Here is a 24,314-nt window from a genome sequence, read left to right on the forward strand (position 1 = left end):
TATAGGCCCAGTCTACTCAATCTCTCCTCATAGGACAATCCCCCCATCCCAGGAATCAGTCTGGTGAACCTTCGTTGCACTCCCTCTATGGCAGGTATATCCTCCCTTAGCGAAGACCAGAACTGTACACAATACAAGGGAAGGAGGTACATTGCCAGGTAATACAACTTCAAACAAAAGTTGGGTGATATACTGCACTGAGCTGTACTTTACTCAAGTGAGCTGTTACAGTGAATGATACTATAGAAGGGCCATAAAACACAGGAATGAAACCATCGCTCGATGGCTGTTGCCAAGAGTAACGCAGACTGGAGTCAGCGTCAGGAGCATGCCACATCGCACAAGTTCGAATGACATTGAAAACCTGAGCCCCCACCAACCCCTTATTCCCAGATATGATTGATACATCAGAAGGGCCCTTCATTGTGGATGAAGGATGTAACCTAAACAATTGCAGTCTCCTGGAGAGTCAGGTTTGAGGCCGGGGAGCAGAAGGAGCAGCATGGCGGGATACCACGCCAGGGAGCAGCACGTGCTGGAGCAGGAGAGCAACGGCAGGGAAGTGTGATGTCATCAAGGTCCAGGTCGCTGATTGGAGCGTGGGCAGGTACAGCAGGAGCGGTGAGGTCGGGGCGAAGGAGCGGCGAGAGATTGTAGAGGGACGTGATCGGGGACCAGGAGAGGCGTGAGTTCGGGGCTCAGAAGAGCCGAGGGCCCAGGTGCAGCACGGGCCAGCCCACACTGCGATATGTGCGTGCACTAGGTCCGTGCAGCAGAGCTGGTCTCCAGTTGTCTTGCTACTGGCCCAAGACCTAGCTCTGTCAAGCCCGTGTGGTGGCTGGTGTGCAACGACCACCACACTTTAAAAAAAATCCACACACAGGCATCTTCCACCCTTCAGGATGTAGTTCGGGACCTGGAATATTAGGTCCTTCATTGAAACACCCGTGAACTTTTTGACGAGGAAGCAAGTCATCCTCGATTCGAGGGACTGCCTATGATGATGATGATTGGAGTGACCAGGGTCACACTGTATTTAACTTACTTAAGGACTCAGCCATGGCTCAGTGGACAGCACTCTTGCCTACCTAGTCAGAAGGTTGTGGGTTCATAGTCCCAATCCAGGGACTCAAGCACAAATCTAGGCTGACACTCCAGTGCAGTGCTGAGGGAGTGCTGCACTGTCGGAGGTGCCATCTTTTGGATGAAACATAGAAACATAGAAAATAGGTGCAGGAGTAGGCCATTCAGCCCCTCTAGCCTGCACCGCCATTCAATGAGTTCATGGCTGAACATGCAACTTCAGTACCCCATTCCTGCTTTCTCGCCATACCTCTTGTTCCCCCGAGTAGTAAGGATTTCATCTAACTCCCTTTTGAATATATTTAGTGAATTGGCCTCAACTACTTTCTGTGGTAGAGAATTCCACAGGTTCACCACTCTCTGGGTGAAGAAGTTTCTCCTCATCTCGGTCCTAAATGGCTTACCCTTTATCCTTAGACTGTGACCCCTGGTTCTGGACTTCCCCAACATTGGGAACATTCTTCCTGCATCTAACCTGTCTAAACCCGTCAGAATTTTAAACGTTTCTATGAGGTCCCCTCTCATTCTTCTGAACTCCAGTGAATACAAGCCCAGTTGATCCAGTCTTTCTTGATAGGTCAGTCCCACCATCCCGGGAATCAGTCTGGTGAATCTTCGCTGCACTCCCTCAATAGCAAGAATGTCCTTCCTCAAATTAGGAGACCAAAACTGTACACAATACTCCAGGTGTGGCCTCACCAAGACCCTGTACAACTGTAGCAACACCTCCCTGCCCCTGTACTCAAATCCCCTCGCTATGAAGGCCAACATGCCATTTGCTTTCTTAACCACCTGCTGTACCTGCATGCCAACCTTTAATGACTGATGTACCATGACACCCAGGTCTCGTTGCACCCTCCCCTTTTCCTAATCTGTCACCATTCAGATAATAGTCTGTCTCTCTGTTTTTACCACCAAAGTGGATAACCTCACATTTATCCACATTATACTTCATCTGCCATGCATTTGCCCACTGAGACGTTAAACCGAGGCCCCGTCTGCTCTCTCAAGTGGATGTAAAAGATCCCACGGCACTATTTCGAAGAAGAGCAGGGGAGTTATCCCCGGTGTCCAGGTCGATGTTTCCCTCTTATTTTTTGGGGGGGTGTGCATCCACTTTAAGGGACTGCGTGGCCCATTCACAGCTCTGCGCATGCGCGAAATCTACCCTGGAAAAGCGGGTCCTGGGTTGAGCGGGACCTGCAGAGAGAAGCATGGCCGGAACGTTGGCCCTGGGTCAATTATTTATCACTCAACCAACATCACTAAAACAGATTATCCCCGTCATATTACGTTGCTGTTCCTTGGGATATTTCTGTGCACAAATTGCCCACGGCGTTTCGCACATTACAACAGTGACAACACGTCGAAAAGTACTTCATTGGCTGTGAAGCGCTTTGGGACATCCCGAGCTGGTGAAAGGCACTATAGAAATGCGCGTTGCTTCTCTCTTACCTTCTCTGCCCCTGCCTCAGCTCATCCGCTGCTGAAGCCCTCATCCATGCCTTTGTTACCTCCAGACTTGACTATTCCAACACACTCCTGGCTGGCCTCCCACATTCTACCCTCCGTAAACTTGAGGTCATTCAAAGCTCGGCTGCCCCGTGTCCTTACTCGCACCAAGTCCCGCTCACCCATCACCCCTGTGCTGGCTTCCGGTTAAGCAACGCCTCGATTTCCAAATTCTCATCCTTCTTTACAAATCCCTCCGTGGCCTCGCCCCCTCCCTATCTCTGCAATCTCCACCAGCCCCACAGGCCCACGAGATGTCTGCGCTCCTCTAATTCTGTCGTCCTGAGCAGCCCTGATTATAATCGCTCAATCATTGAGCGATTCTGTGGCCTGGGCCCCAAGTTCTGGAACTCCCTGCCTAAACCTCTCCGCCTCTCTACCTCTCTTTCCTCCTTCAAGACGCTCCTTAAAACCTACCTCTTTGACCAAGCTTTTGGTCACCTGCGCTAATTTCTTCTTATGCGGCTCGGTGTCAAATTTTTTACCTCATAACACCCCTGTGAAGCATCTTGGGACGTTTCACTACGTTAAAGGCGCTATATAAATACAAGTTGTTATTGCTGTTGTTGGTTCTAAATAATTCATTGACTGTAACATATTTGGGGGCTGCCTGAGGATTTGAAAGGGAAGTTACAGATCAGCTCTGATCTAACAGAATGGTGGGAACAGGCTTGAGGGGCTGAAGTGCCTTCTCCTGTTGCTGCAAGTTCTTTCGGTTATTTCAGTGTAGTAACTTACTTACCTCCTTGCTGCAGCTGTGGCTCAGTGGGCAGCACCTTCCCCTCTGATGTCAGAAGGTTGTGGGTTCAAGTCCCACTCCAGGGACTTGAGCACATAAAACTAGGCTGACACTCTCAGTGCAGTGCTGAGGGAGTGCTACACTGTTGGAGGTGCCGTCTTTCAGATGAGGTGTTAAACCGAGGCCCCGTCTGCTCTCTCAGGTGAACATAAAAGATCCCGCGGCATTATTTCGAAGACGACCAGGGGAGTTATCCCCAGTATCCTGGCAAGTATTTATCCCTCAATCAACACAACAAAAAAAAATAGATTATCTGGTCATTATCACATTGCTGTTTGTGGGAGCTTGCTGAGCGCAAATCGGCTGCCGCGTTTCCCACATTACAACAGCGACTCCCGAAAGTACTTCATTGGCTGTGAAGCGCTTTGGGATGTCTGCTGGTTGTGAAGGGCACTATATAAATGCAATTCTTTCTTTTACTGCCTTGTGACCCAGTCTGTAAATACCTGAGGGGTGGGTCGCTCACAGGTGGGGGCAGGGACGGGTGGGACGGTGGAAGGGAGGCAGAGATGGGTGGGCCGGGGGTTTGGGAAGGGTGGGGGTCGGGTCGGACGGGGCGGGGACTGGTCGGAAGGGGGTGTGGGGGGGGGGGGGGGGGGGAAACGGGTGGGGACGGTGGGCTGTGGGGGGGGGGGGGGGGGGGGGAGAGAAACGGGTCGGATGGGGGTGAGGATGGTTGAGACGGTGGGGGTCGTTGCCAGGTGCCCCTCCCCCCCCCCCCCCCCCCAGGGTCAGCCCACCGCCCCCCTTGCCGAGGGTCCTACCGGATGGGTTGTGCCTGGCCCGCCTCGGCCGGTTCCTCCCCTGGGCGCTCGGGCGCCGGCGTGGCTTTGAGCAGTCGCAGCTCGTCGGGCTGCACCGCGTTGTACCAGGTTTGCTGGCCCCCCTCCGGGCTCAGTACCGGGCTCTTGGCTTCCTCCTGGTACAGCGGCTTGATGAGGTTGGCTGCCGAGACCGGCAGCTGCATCAACCTCTGCATCGGCTTCATCCTGCACTGCTCCCGCTCTCCCACCCACACAGCAGGCTGATCGTCCAGGACAGCACAGCACAGGAATCCCACTTGTAGCAGCTGTTGGAGAGACGGGTCCTCACTCACTCATCGAGCTCCCAAATAACGCTCTGTGCCTTACACAGCTCCCTCTGTCTGTCTCTCCCTCTCTCTCTCTCTCTGTCTGTGTCTGTCTCTGAGTATCTGTGCCTCTCTCTGTCTTTGTCGCTATCTCTCTGTATGTCTCTCTGCGTCTCTATACGTATGTGTCTCTCCCTCTCTGTCTCTCTCTGTCTGTGTGTGTGTGTGTGTCTCTGTCGGTCTGTGTCTGTCTCCGTCTCTGTTTCTTTCTCTCCCTGTCTCGATGTGCTTGTGTGTCTCTATCTCTGTGTGCGTGTCTCTCTGTCTTTGTCTGTCTCTCTGTGTGTCTGTATGTGTGTGTGTCACTGTCTGTTTTTCTCTCTCTCTCTCTCTCTCTCTATGTGTGAGCGTCTCTCTCTCTCTGTCCACCTCGCTCTCTCTCTCTCTCTCTGCCGAGCTGCTTCTCACTCACTGTCTGCTTCCACTCTCTCAGCCACGTTTACAGGCTCCCCCCTCCCCTCCCCTCCCCTCGGCAGTCCGTCCCACTGACGTGTGAGTCAGCAATCGCAGTGCGAGAGCAGCCTGCCTCCCATGGAGAGAGAGCCTTCCCATCACATCCTGGCCCGACCCGGCCTGCGAGTCAGGGGGAACATTACATCGGGAGCTGCCGGAGAATCCAGACACCCCACACACACCCCCTCCCCACCCCTCACATTCCCCCTCCCCCCACAAACCCCTCCCCACCCCCCTCACATCCCCCCTCCCCCCCACACATCCCCTCCCCTACCCCCACATTCCCCCCTCCCCACCCCCACCCTTCACATCCCCCCCTCCCCCCCACACTCCCCTCTCCCCACCCCTCAGATCCCCCCTCCCCACACACACACACACCCCACCCCACACATTCTCCCCACCTCTCCCCACACCCCCCTCCCCATCCCACACACGCACACACACACCCCCTCTCCACCCCCACCACACTCCCCCTCCCCACACCACGCACACACTCCCCTCCCCACCCCCCTCACAGTCTTCATTCAGTGCAGCCTGGCTCTCTGTTGAAAGTTATTGTTTAATGGTCAGTTTGGGACAGAGCAGCTGCAACTCCACACTCCGTGTGCAAGGCTCGGATAGAATGTCCATCCCCCAGCTCCCCTCACCCCTCCCCCACCAGCTCCCCCTTCTCCTCCCCCAGCTCGCTCCCCTTCCCCCACCACCTTGCTCCATCCCCCCCATCAGCTCTCGCTCCCCTCCCCGCACCAGATCGCTCCCCCTGCCCCCACCAGCTCTCACTCCCCCTCCTCGCATCCCCCTCCCCCACCAACTCCCCACCGCCTCGTTTTCCCCCACCATCAGCTCTCACTCACCCTCCCCCTCCATCTTGCCCCCCCAACGCCTCACGCCCCCTCCCCCACCAGCTCTCGCTCCCCCTCCCCCCACCACCTCGTGTTCCCCCTCCCCCAGCTCTCAGCCCCTCCCCCACCAGCTCTCGCTCCCTCTCCCCCCACCACCTCGTGTTCCCCCTCCCCCAGCTCTCAGCCCCTCCCCCACCAGCTCACAACCCCCCCCCCCCCCCACCAGCTCCCCTCCCCCACAACGCAAGTTTTCGTTTCTTCCGGTTTCTGAACATCAACCATTGATTTAGGTTCTGCATCGCATGAGGAGCGCCCGATACCCGCTCGCCCTGCCATTGACCCCAATGCTGCCATCCTGCCCTCAGTCTCGGGGTGTGGGGGTAGGGAAGGTGGCGCCCCCTGTTGTGTGTGTGTAGCAGCGACGGCCATACCTGCCCCGGTGCCTGAGCACCTACGGAAATGAGCGCAGTTTGAAGAGCCTTCCTGAACCAGCGCAAGAGGCAGAATCTCACTATTTGGACCCGAGGGGGTGCGTCGCTGTGTGGGTGGGGCCTGATTCAAGTGGACTGAATCTTGAACCAGTGTTAAAGGTCGCGGAAAACGAGAATGCAAGGGGTTTACGTTTAAAGTTCCCCGAACTTTTGCATTGGCTCCCGGTTAAGCAACGCCTCGATTTAAAATGCTCATCCTGCTTTTCAAATCCCTCCATGGCTCCTCGCCCCTCCCCATCTCTGTAACCTTCTCCAGCCCCACAAACCCGAGATGCCCGCGCTCCTGTAATTCAGGCCGCTTGAGTATCCCTGATTATAAATCGCTCAACCATCGGTGGCCATGCCTTCTGTTGCCTGGGAACCAAGCTGTGGAACTCCCTTCCTAAACCTCTCCACCTCTCTTTCCTCAATCAAGCAGACGCAACATGGATTCATGAAGGGGAAATCATGTGTAACTAATTTACTGGAATTCTTTGAGGATATAACGAGCATGGTGGATAGAGGTATACCGATGGATGTGGTGTATTTAGATTTCCAAAAGGCATTCGATAAGGTGCTACACAAAAGGTTACTGCAGAAGATAAAGGTACGCGGAGTCAGAGGAAATGTATTAGCATGGATCGAGAATTGGCTGGCTAAATGGGTCCTTTTCGGGTTGGAAATCGGTGGTTAGTGGTGTGCCACAGGGATCGGTGCTGGGACCACAACTGTTTACAATATACATAGATGACCTGGAAGAGGGGACAGAGTGTAGTGTAACAAAATTTGCAGATGACACAAAGATTAGTGGGAAAGCGGGTTGTGTCGAGGACGCAGAGAGGCTGCAAAGAGATTTAGATAGGTTAAGCGAATGGGCTAAGGTTTGGCAGATGGAATACAATGTCGGAAAATGTGATGTCATCCACCTTGGGGAAAAAAAAAAACAGTACCCAAAAAGTTAGTTTGCAGGTGCAGCAGGCAATCAGGAAGGCGAATGGAATGTTGGCCTTCATTGCGAGAGGGATGGAGTACAAAAGCAGGGAGGTCCTGCTGCAACTGTACAAGGTATTGGTGAGGCCGCACCTGGAGTACTGCGTGCAGTTTTGGAGGGGATACAGAGACGATTCACTAGGCTGATTCCGGAGATGAGGGGGTTACCTTATGATGATAGATTAAATAGACTGGGTCTTTACTCGTTGGAGTTCAGAACGATGAGGGGTGATCTTATAGAAACATTTAAAATAATGAAGGGGATAGACAGGATCGAGGCAGAGAGGTTGTTTCCACTGGTCGGGGAGACTAGAACTAGGGGGCACAGCCTCAAAATACAGGGGAGCCAATTTAAAACAGAATTGAGAAGGAATTTCTTCTCCCAGAGGGTTGTAAATCTGTGGAATTCTCTGCCCAAGGAAGCAGTTGAGGCTAGCTCATTGAATATATTCAAATCACAGATAGATAGATTTTTAACCAATAAGGGAATTAAGGGTTATGGGGAGCGGGCGGGTAAGTGGAGCTGAGTCCACGGCCAATCAGCCATGATCTTTTTTGAATGGCGGAGCAGGCTCGAGGGGCTAGATGGCCTACTCCTGTTCCTAATTCTTATATTCTTATGTTCTTATTAATGTTGGGGAAGTCCAGAACCAGGGGTCACTAAGTATAAGGGGTAAGCCATTTAGGACCGAGATGAGGAGAAACTTCTTCACCCAGAGAGTGGTGAACCTGTGGAATTCTCTACCACAGAAGGTTGTTGAGGCCAATTCACTAAATATATTCAAAAAGGAGTTACTACTAGGGGGATCAAGGGGTATGGCGAGAAAGCAGGAATGGGGTACTGAAGTTGCATGTTCAGCCATTAACTCATTGAATGGCGGTGCAGGCTCGAAGGGCCGAATGGCCTACTCCTGCACCTATTTTCTATGTTTCTATGTTTCTAAGACGCTCCTTAAAACCTACCTCTTTGACTATTACAGCAGTGAGGAGGGATATGATGTTAGAGGGATCATCAAATGAGGCCATATGGGTCGAATTGAAAAACAAAAAAGGGACGATCACACTGCTGGGCGTGTATTTTGGACCCCCAACCAGTGGGAGGGAGATAGAGGAGCAAATATGTAGGCAAATTGCTGTGAAGTCCAAAAACCATAGGGTAGTAATAGTAGGGGATTTTAACTATCCAAATATTGATTGGGACAAATATAGTGTGACGGGTATAGTGCGGAATTCTTGAAATGCATTCAGGAGAACTTTTTTAGTCAGTATGTAGCAAGCCCAACACGAGAGGGGGCGGTCTTGGATTTAGTTTTGGGGAATGAAGCTGGGCAGGTTGAAGAGGTATTAGTGGGAGAGCACTTAGGTGCCAGTGACCATAATTCAGTCAGGCTCAAGTTGGTTATGGATAAGGACAAGAATAGGCCTGGAATAAAAGTTCCAAATTGGGGAAAAGCTAATTTTGTTAAGTTAAGGAGTGATTTGGCCACAGTGGACTGGAAACAGCTACTTGTGGGTAAAGCAGTGTCGGAACAGTGGGAGGCATTCAAGGAGGAGATCCGGAAGGCTCAGGCCAAACATGTGCCCTTAAAGAAAAAGACTGGGAAAAATAATTCTAGAGCCCCGTGGATGTCTCGGGACTTACAGGGGAGGATTAAGAAAAAAAGGGACGCTTATGTCATATACCAATGGCTAAATACTATAGAATCTTTAGAGGAATATAGAAAGTTAAGAGGCAAAATTAAAAAGGATATTAGAAATGCTAAGAGAGAGCACGAGAAATTCTTGGCCTGTAAAATTAAGGAAAACTCTAAGATGTTCAATAAATACATTAAGAGTAAGAGGGTAACTAAAGAAAGGGTAGGGCCTATTAGAGACCATGAGGGTAATCTTTGTGTGAAGGCGGAAGATGTTGGGAAGGTTCTTAACGAATACTTTGCATCAGTTTTCACAAAGGAAAGGGGCAATGCAGATAGTGCTATCGAGGAGGAGTGTGATATTCTGGATGAAATAAATATAGTAAGAGAGGAATTATTAAGGGGTTTGAAAGTAGATAAGTCCCCAGGCTTGGATGAAATGCATCCCAGGCTGTTGAGCGAAGTAAAAGAGGAAATAGCAGAGGCCTTGACCATCATTTTCCAGTGCTCTTTGGATCTGGGCATGGTGCCGGAGGATTGGAGGACTGCTAATGTAGTACCTTTGTTTAAGAAGGGAGAAAGGGATAGGCCGAGTAGTTACAGGCCTGTCAGCCTAACCTCAGTGGTGGAAAATTATTGGAAAAAAATCCTGAAACACAGGATAAATCTGCATTTGGAAAGGCAATTATTAATTCAGGAGAGTCAGCACGGATTTGTTAAGGGAAGATCGTGTTTGACTAACCTGATTGAATTTTTTGAGGAGGTAACCAAGAGGGTCGATGAGGGTAGTGCGTACGATGTAGTATATATGGACTTTAGCAAAGCTTTTGATAAGGTCCCACATGGTAGACTGGTCACGAAGGTTAAAGCCCATGGGATCCATGGCAAAGTGGCAAGTTGGATCCAAAATTGGCTTGGAGGTAGCAAAGGGTAATGATTGATGGATGTTTTTGTGACTGGAAGGATGTTTCCAGTGGGGTTCCCGAGGGCTCAGTGCTGAAACCCTTCCTTTTTGTGGTATATATCAACGATTTAGATTTGAATATAAAGAGTATGATTAAGAAACTTGCAGCCGACACTAAAATTGGCTGTGTGGTTGATAATGAAGAGGAAAGTCATGGGCTGCAGGAGGATATCAATCTACTGGTCATGTGGGCAGAGCAGTGGCAAATGGAATTTAATTCCGAGAAGTGTGAGGTAATGCACTTTGGGTGGGCTAATAAGGAAAGTGTATATACATTAAGCAGTAGACAAACAAAGGGACTTTGGAGTGCTTGTCCACAGATCCCTGAAAGTAGCAGGCCAGGTGGATAAGGTGGTTAAGAAGGCATACGGAATGCTTGCCTTTATTGACCGAGGCATTGAATATAAGAGCAGGGAGGTTATGCTTAAATTGTATAATACTTAGGTTAGGCCACAGCTGGAGTACTGCGTGCAGTTCTGGTCGCCGTATTATAGGAAGGACGTGATTGCACTAGAGAGGGTGCAGAGGAGATTTACTAGGATGCTGCCTGGAATGGAGAATCTTAGTTATGAGGACAGATTGGAAAGGCTGGGTTTGTTCTCATTAGAACAGAAGAGGTTGAGAGGAGACCTCATTGAGGTGTATAAAATATTGAGGGGCCTGGACATAGTGGATAGTAAGGGTCTATTTCCATTGGTGGAGGGGTCTATTTCCATTGGTGGAGGGAGCATAGTTTTAAGGTGGTTGATGGAAGGTTTAGAGGGGATTTGAGGGGGGGGGGCTTCTTTACGCAGAAGGTTGTGGGGTTCTGGAACTTGCTGCCTGGAAGAGTGGTGGATGCAGAAACCCTCACCACTTTTGAGAGATGGTTGGATGGACACTTAAAGTGCTGTAACCTGCAGGGTTACAGACCTAGAGCTGGTAATTGGGATTAGACTGGATTACCTTTTTTTTGGCCGGCACCGATATAATGGTAAGTTCTGCAGGGAATAGAATACGGCCAGGGTGATCTCCTGGACTAGTTTCAATCGCCTGGATGGGTCGGAGAAGAATTTTCACAGAATTTTTTCTCCCTAAATTGGCCTGGGTTTTTAATCTGGTTTTTGCCTCTCCCAGGAGATCACATGGCTCCGGTTGGGGTGAAATGTAGAATGTTTCAGTGTCAGGGGTGTCGCAGTTGTGTGAGGCGGACTGGTTGGGCTGGGTGCTCTTTGCCTTTCCGTCATTGTTCATAGGTTTATATGTAACCTTCAGGGCTGCTGACCGAGGGCCGTGCGGCTCTTTGTCGGCCCACGTGGACACAATGGGCCGAAATGGCCTCCTTCTGCGCTGTAAATTTCTATGTTTCTATGTTTGACCAAGCTTTACATAAGAATATAAGAAATAGGAGCAGGAGTAGGCCATTTGGCCCCTCGAGCCTGCTCCACCATTCAATAAGATCATGGCTGATTTGATCTTGGCCTCAACTCCACTTCCCTGCCCACTCCCCATAACCCTCCACTCCCTTATTGTTCAAAAATCTGTCTATTTCCACCTTAAATATATTCAATGACCCAGCCTCCACAGCTCTGAGAATTCCAAAGACTCACGACCCTCTGAGAGAAGAGATTCCTCCTTATTTCCATTTTTAATAGATGACCCCTTATTCTGAAACTATGCCCCCCCAGTTCTAGATTCCCCCACGAGGGGAAACATCCTCTTTGCATATACCCTGTCCAGCCCCCTCAGAATCTTATATGTTTCAATAAGATCACCTCTCATTCTTCTAAACTCCACTGAGTATAGGCCCAACCAGCTCAACCTTTATTCATAAGACAACCCCCTCGTCTCCGGAATCAACCGAGTGAACCTTCTCTGAACTGCTTCCAATGCAAGTATATCCTTTCTTAAATACGGAGACCAAAACTGTGCGCAGTACTCCAGTCTTATCAACACCCTGTACAGTTGGAGCAGGACTTCCCTGCTTTTATACACTATCCCCCTTGCAATAAAGGCCAACATTCCATTTGCCTTCCTGAGTACTTGCTGTACCTGCATGCTCACCCTTGGGACGTTTCACTACGTTAAAGGTGCTATATAAACACAAGTTGTTGTTGGTTCGGCTGATTCTGCTGGGCTTGTGTTGATATTACTGGTGTAATCAGGCGGAAACTCGACCCCTAGGTGATCAGTGGTAGAATCTGCACAAGTATTTTCAAAGTCACCAGAATAGTTTCACCTGTGTTGGCAAACATGGAGAAAGAAAGACGTGCATTTCTATAGCGCCTTTCATGAGCTCAGGACGTGCCAAAGCGCTTTGCGGCCAATTCAATACTTTTACAGTGTGGTCACAGTTGTAAATATAGCAAACAGAACAGCCAATTGCACAAAGCAAGCTCCCACAAACAGGAGATGGGAATAATAAGCTAGTATCAGTGATTGTGACCATGAAACTACCAGATTGTCATAAACACCCATATGGTTCACTAATGTCTTTTTTTAGGGAAGGAAATCTGCCGTCCTTACCCGGTCTGGCCTATTTGTGACTCCAGACCCACAGCAATGTGGTTGACTCTTAACGGCCCTCTGCGGTTCAAGAAGGCGGCTTACCACCACCTTCTCGAGGGCAATTAGGGATGGCCAATAAATTCCGGCCTTGCCAGCGAAGCCCACATCCCAGGAATGAATGAAAATCAACATAGGCCAGAGCGGGTGAAGAAGGCAGGTTTTCTGCCCTAAAAAATGAAATTTTTGAATCGGTTGGGTTGCTCCAACAGCTTCCTGGTCACTTTTACTGACCACCAGCTCAAATGTAGGGGACTGAAGAACAAGGAAAGACGTTTGATTCTATGATTCTACGCACCATATGGAAGACAACAACAACTTGTATTTATATAGCGCCTTTAAAAACGTAGTGAAACGTCCCAAGGCGCTCCACGGGAATGTTATGAGGGAAGGTTGTCTATCTTGGAAAGAGAAAGATACCGGGGGGCTTGACTAAGGTCCACAAAAGTACTGGGGTGTGCACTCGAAGTGCCGTATCCGACAGGGCCACGGACCAAGAGCTGGAAAGGGGGATTAGGCTCTTGGCCGGCCGGCGCGGACAAGATGGGCCGAAATGGTCTCCTTCCATGCTGTAAATGATTCTATGAATAGCATCGGTGCATTTAAGAGGAAGCTTAATGGGCACATGAGGGAGAAAGGAATAGAAAGCTATGCTGATAGGGCGAGGCAAAGACTGGTGGGAGGAGGCTTGTGTGGAGCATAAACACCGGCACTGCCCAGTTGGGCCAAATGGGCTGTTTCTGCGCGGTACATTCTATGCGAGTCAGTTTCTCTTGGATATGACATCACAACACGTATCAACAGCATGCGATCACCAGAGGGCCACAAGTTCAACATGGTTACAAAAGAATTCAAGAGGAGGTTACATGAAGCATCTTTACACAGAGGGTGGTCAGAATGTGGAATCCTGGGCCACAAACCCAAGTTGAAGCAGAATCTATAGATTCTTGTATTTATATAGCGCCTTTAACGTAGTGAAACGTCCCGAGGCGCTTCACAGGAGTGTTACAAGACAAAATATTTGACACCGAGCCACATAGGTAGAAATTAGCGCAGGTGACCAAAAGCTTGGTAGGTTTTAAGAGGCGCCTTTGTCATGTATGTACTTTGGGGGTCACTAGCCACTAGATGGCGTCACTGTTGGAGGCCATTGGGCTGCACGCACGTGTGTGCAGCCCAAGTATAAAAGGCCAGCCATTTTGTATATTAGTCACTTTGGGCCTTGATAAAGCAGAGCCAAGGTCATATCTCTTGGAGTTAAACAGTACTCAGTCTCACAGTTATTGCATACACAACAGTTTTGAAGGAGGAAAGAGAGGTGGAGAGGTTTAGGGAGGGAGTTCCAGATCTTGGGGCCCAGGCAACAGAAGGCACGGCCACCGATGGTTGAGCGATTAGAATCAGGGATGCTCAGGAGGGCAGAATTAGAGGAGCGCAGACATCTCGCGGGCTTGTGGGGCTGGAGGAGATTATAGAGATAGAGAGAGGTGAGGCCATGAAGGGATTTGAAAACAAGGATGAAAATTTTGAAATCGAGACCTTTAGACAAGGCGGAACAGCAGGCACAGATCAGCCAAAGGTGGCAAGGTTGTCAAAGGGCAGAGTCGAGAAGTGTAGAAAACAAAACCAAAGGCAGCAATGCTGACCTCACACAAGATCTTCGTTAGACAACTGGGGGCATTGTTTGCGCTTCGAACAATATAGAATGAATGGAGACCAGGTGCAGAGCAGATTCGCCGTGACGTTAGCAGGGCCGAGTGCTTATACTTATGGAGAGAAACTCTGGAATGCTAAGGCTTTTTTGACCGGAATGGAGAAGGTTAAGAGGTGACCCGATAGAAGGTCTTTCAGATTAGGAAAGGTTATGATCAGGTCAACAAATTGTTTCCTGTGCTCGGTAATCGGATCACCAGAGGACACAGGTTCAACTGGTCGCCAAAGAATTCAAGGGGAGGTTCCATGAAACGTCTATACACAGAGGGTGGTCAGAATGTGGAATCCTGGGCCACAAACCACAAGTTGAAGCAGAATCTATAGGTTCTTTTCGCAGAGTATACGATGTATTGCTTGAAAAATTCAAAAAATAAGGTATATGGATAGTGAGCAAGGGAGTGTGTTTAGACTGGGTGGGATATTGGAAACGAATGGGGAGTGAGAGGGAGAGTGGGGTTAGATTGGGTGGGATATTGGAAAGGAAAGGGGAGTGAGGGGGCAAGTGGGATTGCATTGGGTGGGATATTAAAGGGTGCAGGGAGTGAGGGGGAGAGTGGGGTTACAGTAGGTGTGATATTAAAGGGTGCGGGGAGTGAGGGAGAGAGTGGGGTTAGACTGGGTGGGATATTAAAGGGTGTGGAGAGTGAGGGGGGAGAGTGGGATTGCACTGGGTGGGATATTAAAGGGTGCGGGGAGTGAGGGGGGAGAGTGGGATATTAAAGGGTGCGGGGAGTGAGGGAGAGAGTGGGTGGCTTCTTAAAGGCTATCGGGAGTGAGCAGGATTAGACAGGGTGGGATATTAAAGAGTGCAGAGAGTGAGGGGGAGAGTGGGATTGCACTGGGTGGGATATTAAAGGGTGCGGGGAGTGAGGGGGAGAGTGACTGTTGAAGAAACAGCCCAGCACAGATTTGATGGGATGAATGGCCTGATTCTGTGCGATAACTTTCTGCAATTCTGGTAAACACTCAAAAGCAGATGGAGGTAAAGGCTTATTTTCCCGGAGGTCGGGAAGGGAGGGGGGCACAGTGGGTTAAACAGCATCTCCTTGCCTGTCGAACCTGCTGATGTCACATCATGTGAACACCTCGGATTGTCGCCCGCCGTGTGACACATTGCCGCCCACGGATTGGCTCAGCAGAGTAGGAGGTGTTAATCGTGATACAGTGACGGCCGTGTCACTCACACACCTTTGGGGAATCTGCTACCAACCGGTTGCAGACTAGGGACCATCTAAAACCGGGAGTGAGGGAATAGCGGGTGACACGCGACGGAGGTAAAGAAATTGAACAGAGGATTGAGCTTCCCGTAGTTTGAAACCTTCAATGACTGGAAAAATTTTGGTCTGATTAATAAAATAACAGTGTCAGCCGTAGCTCAGTGGGCAGCACTCTCGCCTCTGAGTCAGAAGGTTGTGGGTTCAAGTCCCACTCCAGGGACTAGAGCACAAAAATCTAGGCTGACACTCCAGTGCAGTGCTGAGGGAGTGCTGCACTGTTGGAGGTGCCGCCTTTCGGATGAGATGTTAAACCGAGGCCCCGCCTGCTCTCTCAGGTGGACTTAAAACACCCCATGGCACTGTTTCGAAGATGAGCAGGGGGAGTTATCCCCGGTGTCCTGGCCAATATTTATCCCTCAATCAACATAACAAAAAAAATTATCTGGGTCATTATCACATTGCTGTTTGTGGGAGCTTGCTGTGCGCAAATTGGCTGCTACATTTCCCACATTACAACAGTGACTACACTCCAGAAGTACTTCAGTGGCTGTAAAGCGCTTTGAGACGCCCAGTGGTCGTGAAAGGCGCTATATAAATGCAATTCTTTCTTTCTTTATATTTTGAACACAAAAGCAACCCTGAAGCCATTCGTAGGAATAGTCAATGACATATATTTTGTTAGACGGTTATAAACAAGATTGGTACAGCCTTCAGGTTTGTGTCTATGGGAGACCGTGATGAGGGGCCATTTGTAGACAGCATTGTTTACAAAAGATCAGGTCCCCATGACTGGTTCATGGTTCTGGAGATGTGCAGCTCACTGCTGCCACCTGTCTTCAGCAGTGCAAACACACACACACACACACACACACACCAATTTAAACGTAATCACAAATAGGTACAGACACACATTGCGTCGTCGGCTCTGGCTCACTGGCACACTCGCCTCGGAGTCAGAAGGTCAGGGGTGCAAGTCCCAAAGGTTAGGCGACAGCAGCAAGAAAAATGCAGGGAACAGCACCAACCCTTGTACATGGCCTTCTTCAACCTTACAAAGGCCGTGGGCACTGTCAACCACGAGGGTCGATGTGGCGTGCTCCTCCGTTTTGGCTGCCCCCAAATGTTTGTCGCCATCCTCCGCCTGCTCCACGACGACATGCAGGCCGTGATCCTTACCAACGGATCCATCACAGACCCAATCCACTTCCGGACCGGGATCAAACAGGACTGCGTCATCGCGCCAACCCTCTTCTCAATCTCCCTCGCTGCCATGCTCCAACTCACAGTCAACAAGCTCCCCGCTGGAGTGGAACTAAACTACAGAACCAGTGGGAACCTGTTCAACCTGGGCCGTCTCCAGGCCAGGTCCAAGATCACCCCAACCTCTGTCGCGAACTACAGAACACGGACGACACTTGCGTCTGCACACATACAGAGGCTGAACTCCAGAACATAGTCAACATCTTCACTGAGGCGTACGAAAGCATGGGCCTTACACTAAACATCCATAAGACAAAGGTCCTCCACCAGCCTGTCCTCACCGCACAGCACTGCCTCCCAGTCATCAAGATCCAAGGTGCGGCCCTGGACAACGTGGATCACTTCCCATACCTCGGGGGTCTCAAGGGCAGGCATTGACGACGAGATTCAACACCGCCTCCAATGCGCCAGTGCAGTCTTTGGCCGCCTGAGGAAAAGAGTGTTCGAAGATCAGGCCCTCAAATCTGCCACCAAGCTCATGGTCTGCAGGGCTGTAGTGATACCCGCCCTCCTGTATGGCTCGGAGACATGGACCATCTACAGTAGACACCTCAAATCTCTGGAGAATTACCAACGATGCCTCCGCAAGATCCTGCAAATCCCCTGGGAGGACAGACGCACCAACGTTAGCGTTCTTGACCAGGCCAACATCCCCAGCATTGTAGCACTGACCACACTCGACCAGCTCCATTGGGCAGGCCACATTGTTCACATGCCTGTCACAAGACTCCCAAAGCAAGCGTTCTACTCGGAACTCCTTCACGGCAAACGAGCCAAAGGTGGGCAGAGGAAACGTTTCAAGGACACCCTCAAAGCCTCCTTGATAAAATGCAACATCCCCACCGACACCTGGGAGACACTGACCAAAGACCACCCTAAGTGGAGGTAGTGCATCGGGAGGGTGCTGAGCACCTCGAGTCTAGTCACCGAGAGCATGCAGAAATCAAGCGCAGCAGCGGAAGGAGTGTGCGGCAAAGCATTCCCACCTGTGACAGGGACTGTGGTTCTCGTATTGGACTGTTCAGTCACCTAAGAACACATTTTAAGAGTGGAAGCAAGTCTTCCTCGATTCCGAGAGACTGCCTATGATGATGACTGTGTGCAGTTCTGGTCACCACATTACAGGAAAGATGTGATTGCACGAGAGAGGGTACAGAGGAGATTTACGAGGATGTTGCCTGGACTGGAAAATTTTAGCTCTGAGGAAAGATTGAATAGGCTGGGTTTGTTTACTTTGGAACAGAGGAGGCTGAGGGGAGACCTTATTGAGGTATATAAAATTATGAGGAACCTGGATAGAGTGGATAGGACGGATCTATTTCCCTTAGCAGAGGGGTCAACAACCAGGGGTCATTGATTTAAAGTAACTGGTAGGAGGTTTAGAGGAGATTTGAGGGGAAATTTCTTCACCCAGAGAGTGGTGAGGGTCTGGAACTCACTACCTGAAAGGGTGGTAGAGGCAGAAACCCTCACCACATTTAAAAAGTACTTGGGTGTGCACTTGAAGTGCCGTAACCTACAGGGCTACGGACTGAGAGCTGGAAAGTGGGATTAGGCTGGGTGGCTCTTGGTCAGCCGGCCCGGATACAATGGGCCGAAATGGCTTCCTTCTGTGCTGTAAATTTCTATGAACAGGAACACAATATCTAGGCCGACGTCCAGTGGAGGGCTGAGGGAGTCGTGCAATGGCTTCTCTTCCCTCCCTCGCACCACTATCTCAGGAGGCCCCCTGTCCCTCAAGGATCCATCCTTGGCTCCCTCCCCTCTTTCACATCTACAGAGGAGGTTCACTGGGAATGAGGGATTTCAGCTATGGGAGGTTGGAAAAATTAAGCCTGATCTCCTTGGAACAGAGGTTAAGAGGTGACCTGCTAAAGGTCACCAAGGTGATGAGAGGTTTTGATAAGAGACGATAGAGAAAACTATTTCTGCTGCAGGTGGGTCAATAACCAGAGGTTACAGATGAAAAATCATTGACAAAAGGTCTGGAAGCAAGTGAGGAGAATTTCTTTCACTCAGTTGTAGGGATCTGGAACACTCGACCTGAAAATGTGGTGGAAGTGGATTCAATAAATAATTTTATACGGGAGTTGCACAGGTGCTTGGGGATAAGAACATAAGAAATAGGACCGGGAGTCGGCCATACGGCCCCTCGAGCCTGCTCCGCCATTCAATAAGTTCATGGCTGATCCGATCATGGACTCAGGTCCACTTCCCCGCCCGCTCCCCATAACCCCTTAATCCCTTATTGGTTAAGAAACTGTCTCTGTCTTAAATTTATTCAATGTCCCGGCTTCCACGTTGAGGAACTTACAGGGGTATGGACACAAGTCGGAATTCGTGTGGGACCGAGCACGATCGCTCTTTCACACAGAGCCAGTACAGGCACGAGAGGCCGAATGGCCTCCTTCTGTGCTGTAAGACTCTGCGACTCGCTCTACAGGCTGCCCCTCGGCGACATCCGCCAAAATCACAGCGTCGGGTTCCACATATACGCAGACAACACCCAGCTCCACCTCACCACCAGCTCTCTCGGCCCCTCCACTGCCTCGGATTTATCGCTCTGCTTGCCCGACATCCAGTTCTGGAGGAGCAGAAATTTACTCCGACTCAATATTGGGAAGACCGAAGCCATTGTCTTCGGGCCGCGCCACAAACTGCGTTCCCCTAGCCACCGGCTCCATCCCTCTCCCTGGCAGCTGTCTGATGCTGAACCAGACTGTTCGCAGCCGAGGTGTCGTGTTTGAGCCGGAGAGGAGCGACTGACCTCAGCTTCTCTACATCACCAGGTTCGCCTGCACCCACCTCTGTAACGTCGCCCGTCTCCGCCCTTGCCTCCGCTTAGCCGCTGCCGAAACCCTCATCCGTGCCTTTGTTACCTCCAGACTTTACTATTCCAACGCACTCCTGGCCGGCCTCCCACCTTCTACCCTCCATACACTTGAGCTCATCGAAAACTCGGCAGCCCGTGTCCTAACTCGCACCAAATCCCGCTCACCCATCACCCCTGTGCTCGCTGACCTACACCTCAAATTTAAAATGCTCATCCTCGTTTATAAATCCCTCCATGACCCCGCCCCTCCCTACCTCTGTAACCTCCTCTCAGATCTCTGCGCTCCTCCAATTCTGCCCTCTTGTGCATCCCGAATTTAATCGATCCACCATCGGTGGCCGTGCCTTCAGCTGCCTGGGCCCTAAGCTCTGGAACTCCCTCCCTAAACCTCTCCGCCTCTCTCTCTTCCTTTCAGACGCTCCTTAAAACCTATTTCTTTGACCAAGCTTTTGGTCACCTGCCCCAATACGTGGCTCGGTGATAAATTTGTTTGATAATACTCCTTGGGACGTATGTTAAAGGCGCTATATAAATGCAAGTTGTTTTTGGAATGCTGCACTGTCTTTCGGATGAGACGTTAAACCAAGGCCCCGTCTGCTCTCTCAGCTGGATGCAAACGATTCGATGGCACTATTTTGAAGAGGAGTAGGGGAGTTCTCCCCGGTGTCCTGGTCAATATTTATTTGTTATAATATGAGATATTTTAATTTACTTATTCAACTAATCCCTAAAACAGATTATCCGGTCATTTATCTCATTGTCGGCATGTTTCCAACGTTACAACAGTGACTACTCCCCACAAGTACTTCATTGGCTGTAAAGCGCTTTATGACGTCCTGAGAGGCGCTATATAAATGCAAGTCCGGGTAGGGGAGCCGAGGATGTCTGGTCCCACAACGAAACCTGCCACCCCCGAGAGAGGGTTGGAGAACGCAGCCTCCAAAGGGGCCAATTCCCCCCAGACACCCGCATCTCCTCCGAGGCAATGAGCATCGTGAGCTCTTCTGTGAACGCCATCTTCCAAGGAGTCACTCCCAGGCTTCCTGCCTGGCCCATGATGACACGCTCTCCACCATCTCCTCTCGGGAGGTCCAGACCGCAGTGGGCCCGCTGTTGCCCGGGGAGCTGGCCAAGCTCGCAGTGGCGGAAGGGGCGAAGTCGGTGACCCAAGACACCGGCTCCAAATGAAACCTCCTGCGGTGTTGCACTATCGAAAAATTCACATTCGAGAGGCGCACACACAGCTACAAAGGCACACACACACGCACAGATCATCATCATCATAGGCAGTCCCTCAAATCGAGGATGACTTGCTTCCACATCAAAAAGTTCTCAGGTGTTTCAATGATGGACCTAATATTCCAGATCTCAAACTAAATCCTGAAGGGTGGAAGATGCCTGTGCGTGGATTTTTTTAACGTGTGGTGGCCGTTGCACACCAGCCACCACACGGGCTCGACAGAGCTAGGTCTTGGTCCAGTGGCAAGGATTGTCCAAGACGACTGGAGACCAGCTCTGCATGTACAGATACAGAGGAATGCACACAAACACGTATAGGTGGAGGCACACACACACACGTACAGATAGAGGTACACACACACACGCACACACACACATACGTACAGATAGAGGCACACACACATACGTACAGATAGAGGTACACACACACACGCACACACACACATACGTACAGATAGAGGCACACACACATACGTACAGATAGAGGTACACACATATAGATAGAGGTACACACACGTACAGATAGAGGCACACACACACACGCACACACACACATACGTACAGATAGAGGCACACACACATACGTACAGATAGAAGTACACACATATAGATAGAGGTACACACATATACAGATAGAGGCACACACACACATATACAGATAGAGGTAGACACACACACACGTACAGTTAGAGGCACACACGTACAGATAGAGATAGAGGCATACACATACACGTATAGATACAGAGGAATGCACACACACACGTACAGATAGAGGCACACACACACATACAGATAGAGTTACACACACACACACACATGTACAGATAGAGGTAGACACACACACACGCACAGTTAGAGGCACACACGTACAGATAGAGGCACACACGTACAGATAGAGGCACACACACACACACGTACAGATAGAGAGACACACACACACGTACAGATAGAGGCATACACATACACGTATAGCTACAGAGGAATGCACACACACATACAGATAGAAACACACACACACACATGTACAGATAGAGGCATACACACACACGTATAGCTACAGAGGAACGCATACACACATGTACAGATACAGAGATGCATGTACAAGTCAACATACACACACAAAGCACCTACAAGAACAAACACAAGCTTCCATCTACCGTATGCAGGGTTACTGAAAACACATGAGACAAGCTGACTGTGTACACAGGAGCTGCCTGGTAACAAGTAGCAGTTATGGGAGTCGTGGCAACAGATGGAACTCGCTGCGTAAGTTGCATGTGTTAGGTGTTAGCCCAGGCTCAGTGCTTACATAACAGCCTTCACAATCTCACAAAGGTTGTCAGAATGCAATCTTTTTTTTATTATTCATTCAGGGGATGCAGGCGTCGCTGGCAAGGCCGGCATTTATTGCCCATCCCTAAATGCCCCTTGAGAAGGTGGTGGTGAGCTGCCTTCTTGAGCCGCTGCAGTCCGTGTGGTGAAGGTGCTCCCACAGTGCTGTTAGGGAGGGAGTTCCAGGATCGTGACCCAGCGACGATGAAGGAACGGCGATATATTTCCAAGTCAGGATGGTGTATGACTGGGAGGGGAACGTGGAGGTAGGTGGTGGTGTTCCCATGCGCCTGTTGCCCTTGTCCTTGTCCTTCTAGGTGGTAGAGATCGTGGGTTTGGGAGGTGCTGCCGAAGAAGCCTTGGCGATTTGTAACGTGCAAACTCCAAAGCCAAGCAAATTCTGCACATCTATATTTTTACAGCCAGTGAAGTACTTTTTGGAGTGCAGTCACTGTTGTAATGTGGAAAACACGGCAGCCAATTTGCACACAGCAAGCTCCCACAAACAGCAATGTGATAATGACCAGATAATCAGTTTAAGTGATGTTGATTGAGGGATAAATATTGGCCAGGACACCGGGGATAACTCCCCTGCTCTATTTCGAAATAGTGCCATGGGATCTTTTACGCCCACCTGAGACTGCAGTGCCATATAATGACCACCAGAGAGCGACACTGCATCAGGTCAGTGAAAGGACCTGAATGACTACAAGCATTGCACAGATCAACAACAACTTGTATTTATATAGCGCCTTTAACGTAGGGAAATGTCCCAAGGCGCTTCACAGGAGTGTTATGAGACAAAAAAATTTTTGACACTGAGCCACATAGGGAGAAATTAATGCAGATCAAAGAGGTAGGTTTTAAGGAGCGTCTTGAAGGAGGAAAGAGAGGCGGAGAGGTTTAGGGAGGGAGTTCCAGAGCTTGGGGCCCAGGCAACAGAAGGCACGGTCACCAATAGTGGAGTGATTATAATCAGGATTGCTCAGGAGGGCAGAATTAGAGGAGCGCAGACATCTCTGGGGTTGTGGGGCTGGAGCAGATTACGGAGATAGGGAGGGGCGAGGCCATGGAGGGATTTGTAAACAAGGATGAGAATTTTGAAATCGAGGCTTTGTTTAACCGGGAGCCAATGTGGGTCAGCGAGCACAGGGGGTGATGGGTGAGCGGGACTTGGTGCGAGTTAGGACACGGGGCAGCCGAGTTTTGGATCACCTCTAGTTTACGTAGGGTAGAATGTGGGAGGCCAGCCAGGAGTGCGTTGGAATAGTAAAGTCTAGAGGTAACAAAGGCATGGATGAGGGTTTCAGCAGCAGATGAGCTGAGGCAGGGGCGGAGACGGGCGACGTTACGGAGGTGGAAATAGGAAATCTGTGGAAAATAGAGCATTGCAAATGGCTGGGACAGATTTCAGTTTTAATTGTTGACATAACGTATTTGTGAAGCCATCGCGCCAGGAGCACTTCGTACCACAACCGGAACTCGTGTCAAGGCCCACCGCTGTGTTGTACAGTGTGGGAGTTTCAGACACCCCTCCCCAGGCAGTGATTGGCGATCGGCCTTGGGACGGCTGTGAATGGACAGGCACAGACCAGCCCGATAGAACAATCTCCAGGATACAATTCCGAACGCGGACTCCCTCTCTCCACCACCTTGTCGCAGTGCAGAAACAACCGCCAGATCTGTGCAAAATCGGCTGGGACACAGGGCGCCATGCCTGGGCACCTCGAGTCTCGTCGCCGAGAGCGTGCAGAAAACAAGCGCAGGCAGCGGAAGGAGCGTGCGACAAACCAGACTCCCCACCCACCCTTTCCTTCAACCACTGTCTGTCCCACCTGTGACAGAGACTGAAATTCCCGTATTGGACGGTTCAGTCACCTGAGAACTCACTTTTAGAGTGGAAGCAAGTCTTCCTCGATTTCGTGGGACTGCCCATGATGGTGACCTGCCTGGACACACAGGATATTCGGCACAGAAACAGGCCATTCGGCCCAACCACTTGGCTTGTTGGAGATAGTCATTGCCTAGCACTTGTGTGGCGCGAATGTTACTTGCCCCTTGTCAGCCCAAGCCTGAATGTTGTCCAGGTCTTGCTGCATGTGGGCATGGTCTGCCCCATTACCGGAGGATTTGCGAATGGCACTGAACACTGTTCAGTCATCAGCGAACATCCCCACTTCTGATCTTATGAAGGAGGGAAGGTCATTGATGAAGCAGCTAAAGATGGATAGGATATACGTCACAGAAACATGCCATTCCGTCGGCGTTTACGCTCCACTCGAGCCTCCTCCCGTCTTTCC

The 24,314-nt window shown here is 50.4% G+C and overlaps 1 protein-coding gene across 3 annotated transcripts in view; it reads right to left on the bottom strand.

The window, feature by feature from the left end:
* The window catches only part of LOC139234143 (AP-3 complex subunit beta-2), a 176,448-nt gene that overhangs the window by 127,714 nt on the left and 24,420 nt on the right, over nt 1-24,314 (bottom strand). The window contains exon 1 of one of the 3 annotated variants that reach the window (XM_070865123.1): nt 4,159-4,877. The exons of the other annotated variants lie outside the window; for them this stretch is intronic. Coding sequence (XP_070721224.1) covers nt 4,159-4,382 — 224 coding nt within the window. The 5' untranslated portion in view covers nt 4,383-4,877. Of the gene's footprint in view, nt 1-4,158; nt 4,878-24,314 lie in introns of those variants that run through there. 3 annotated transcript variants of the gene reach the window in all.

Source organism: Pristiophorus japonicus, chromosome 21 (genome assembly GCF_044704955.1).
Source record: "Pristiophorus japonicus isolate sPriJap1 chromosome 21, sPriJap1.hap1, whole genome shotgun sequence".
In the NCBI taxonomy this organism is placed as follows: Eukaryota; Metazoa; Chordata; class Chondrichthyes; family Pristiophoridae; genus Pristiophorus; species Pristiophorus japonicus.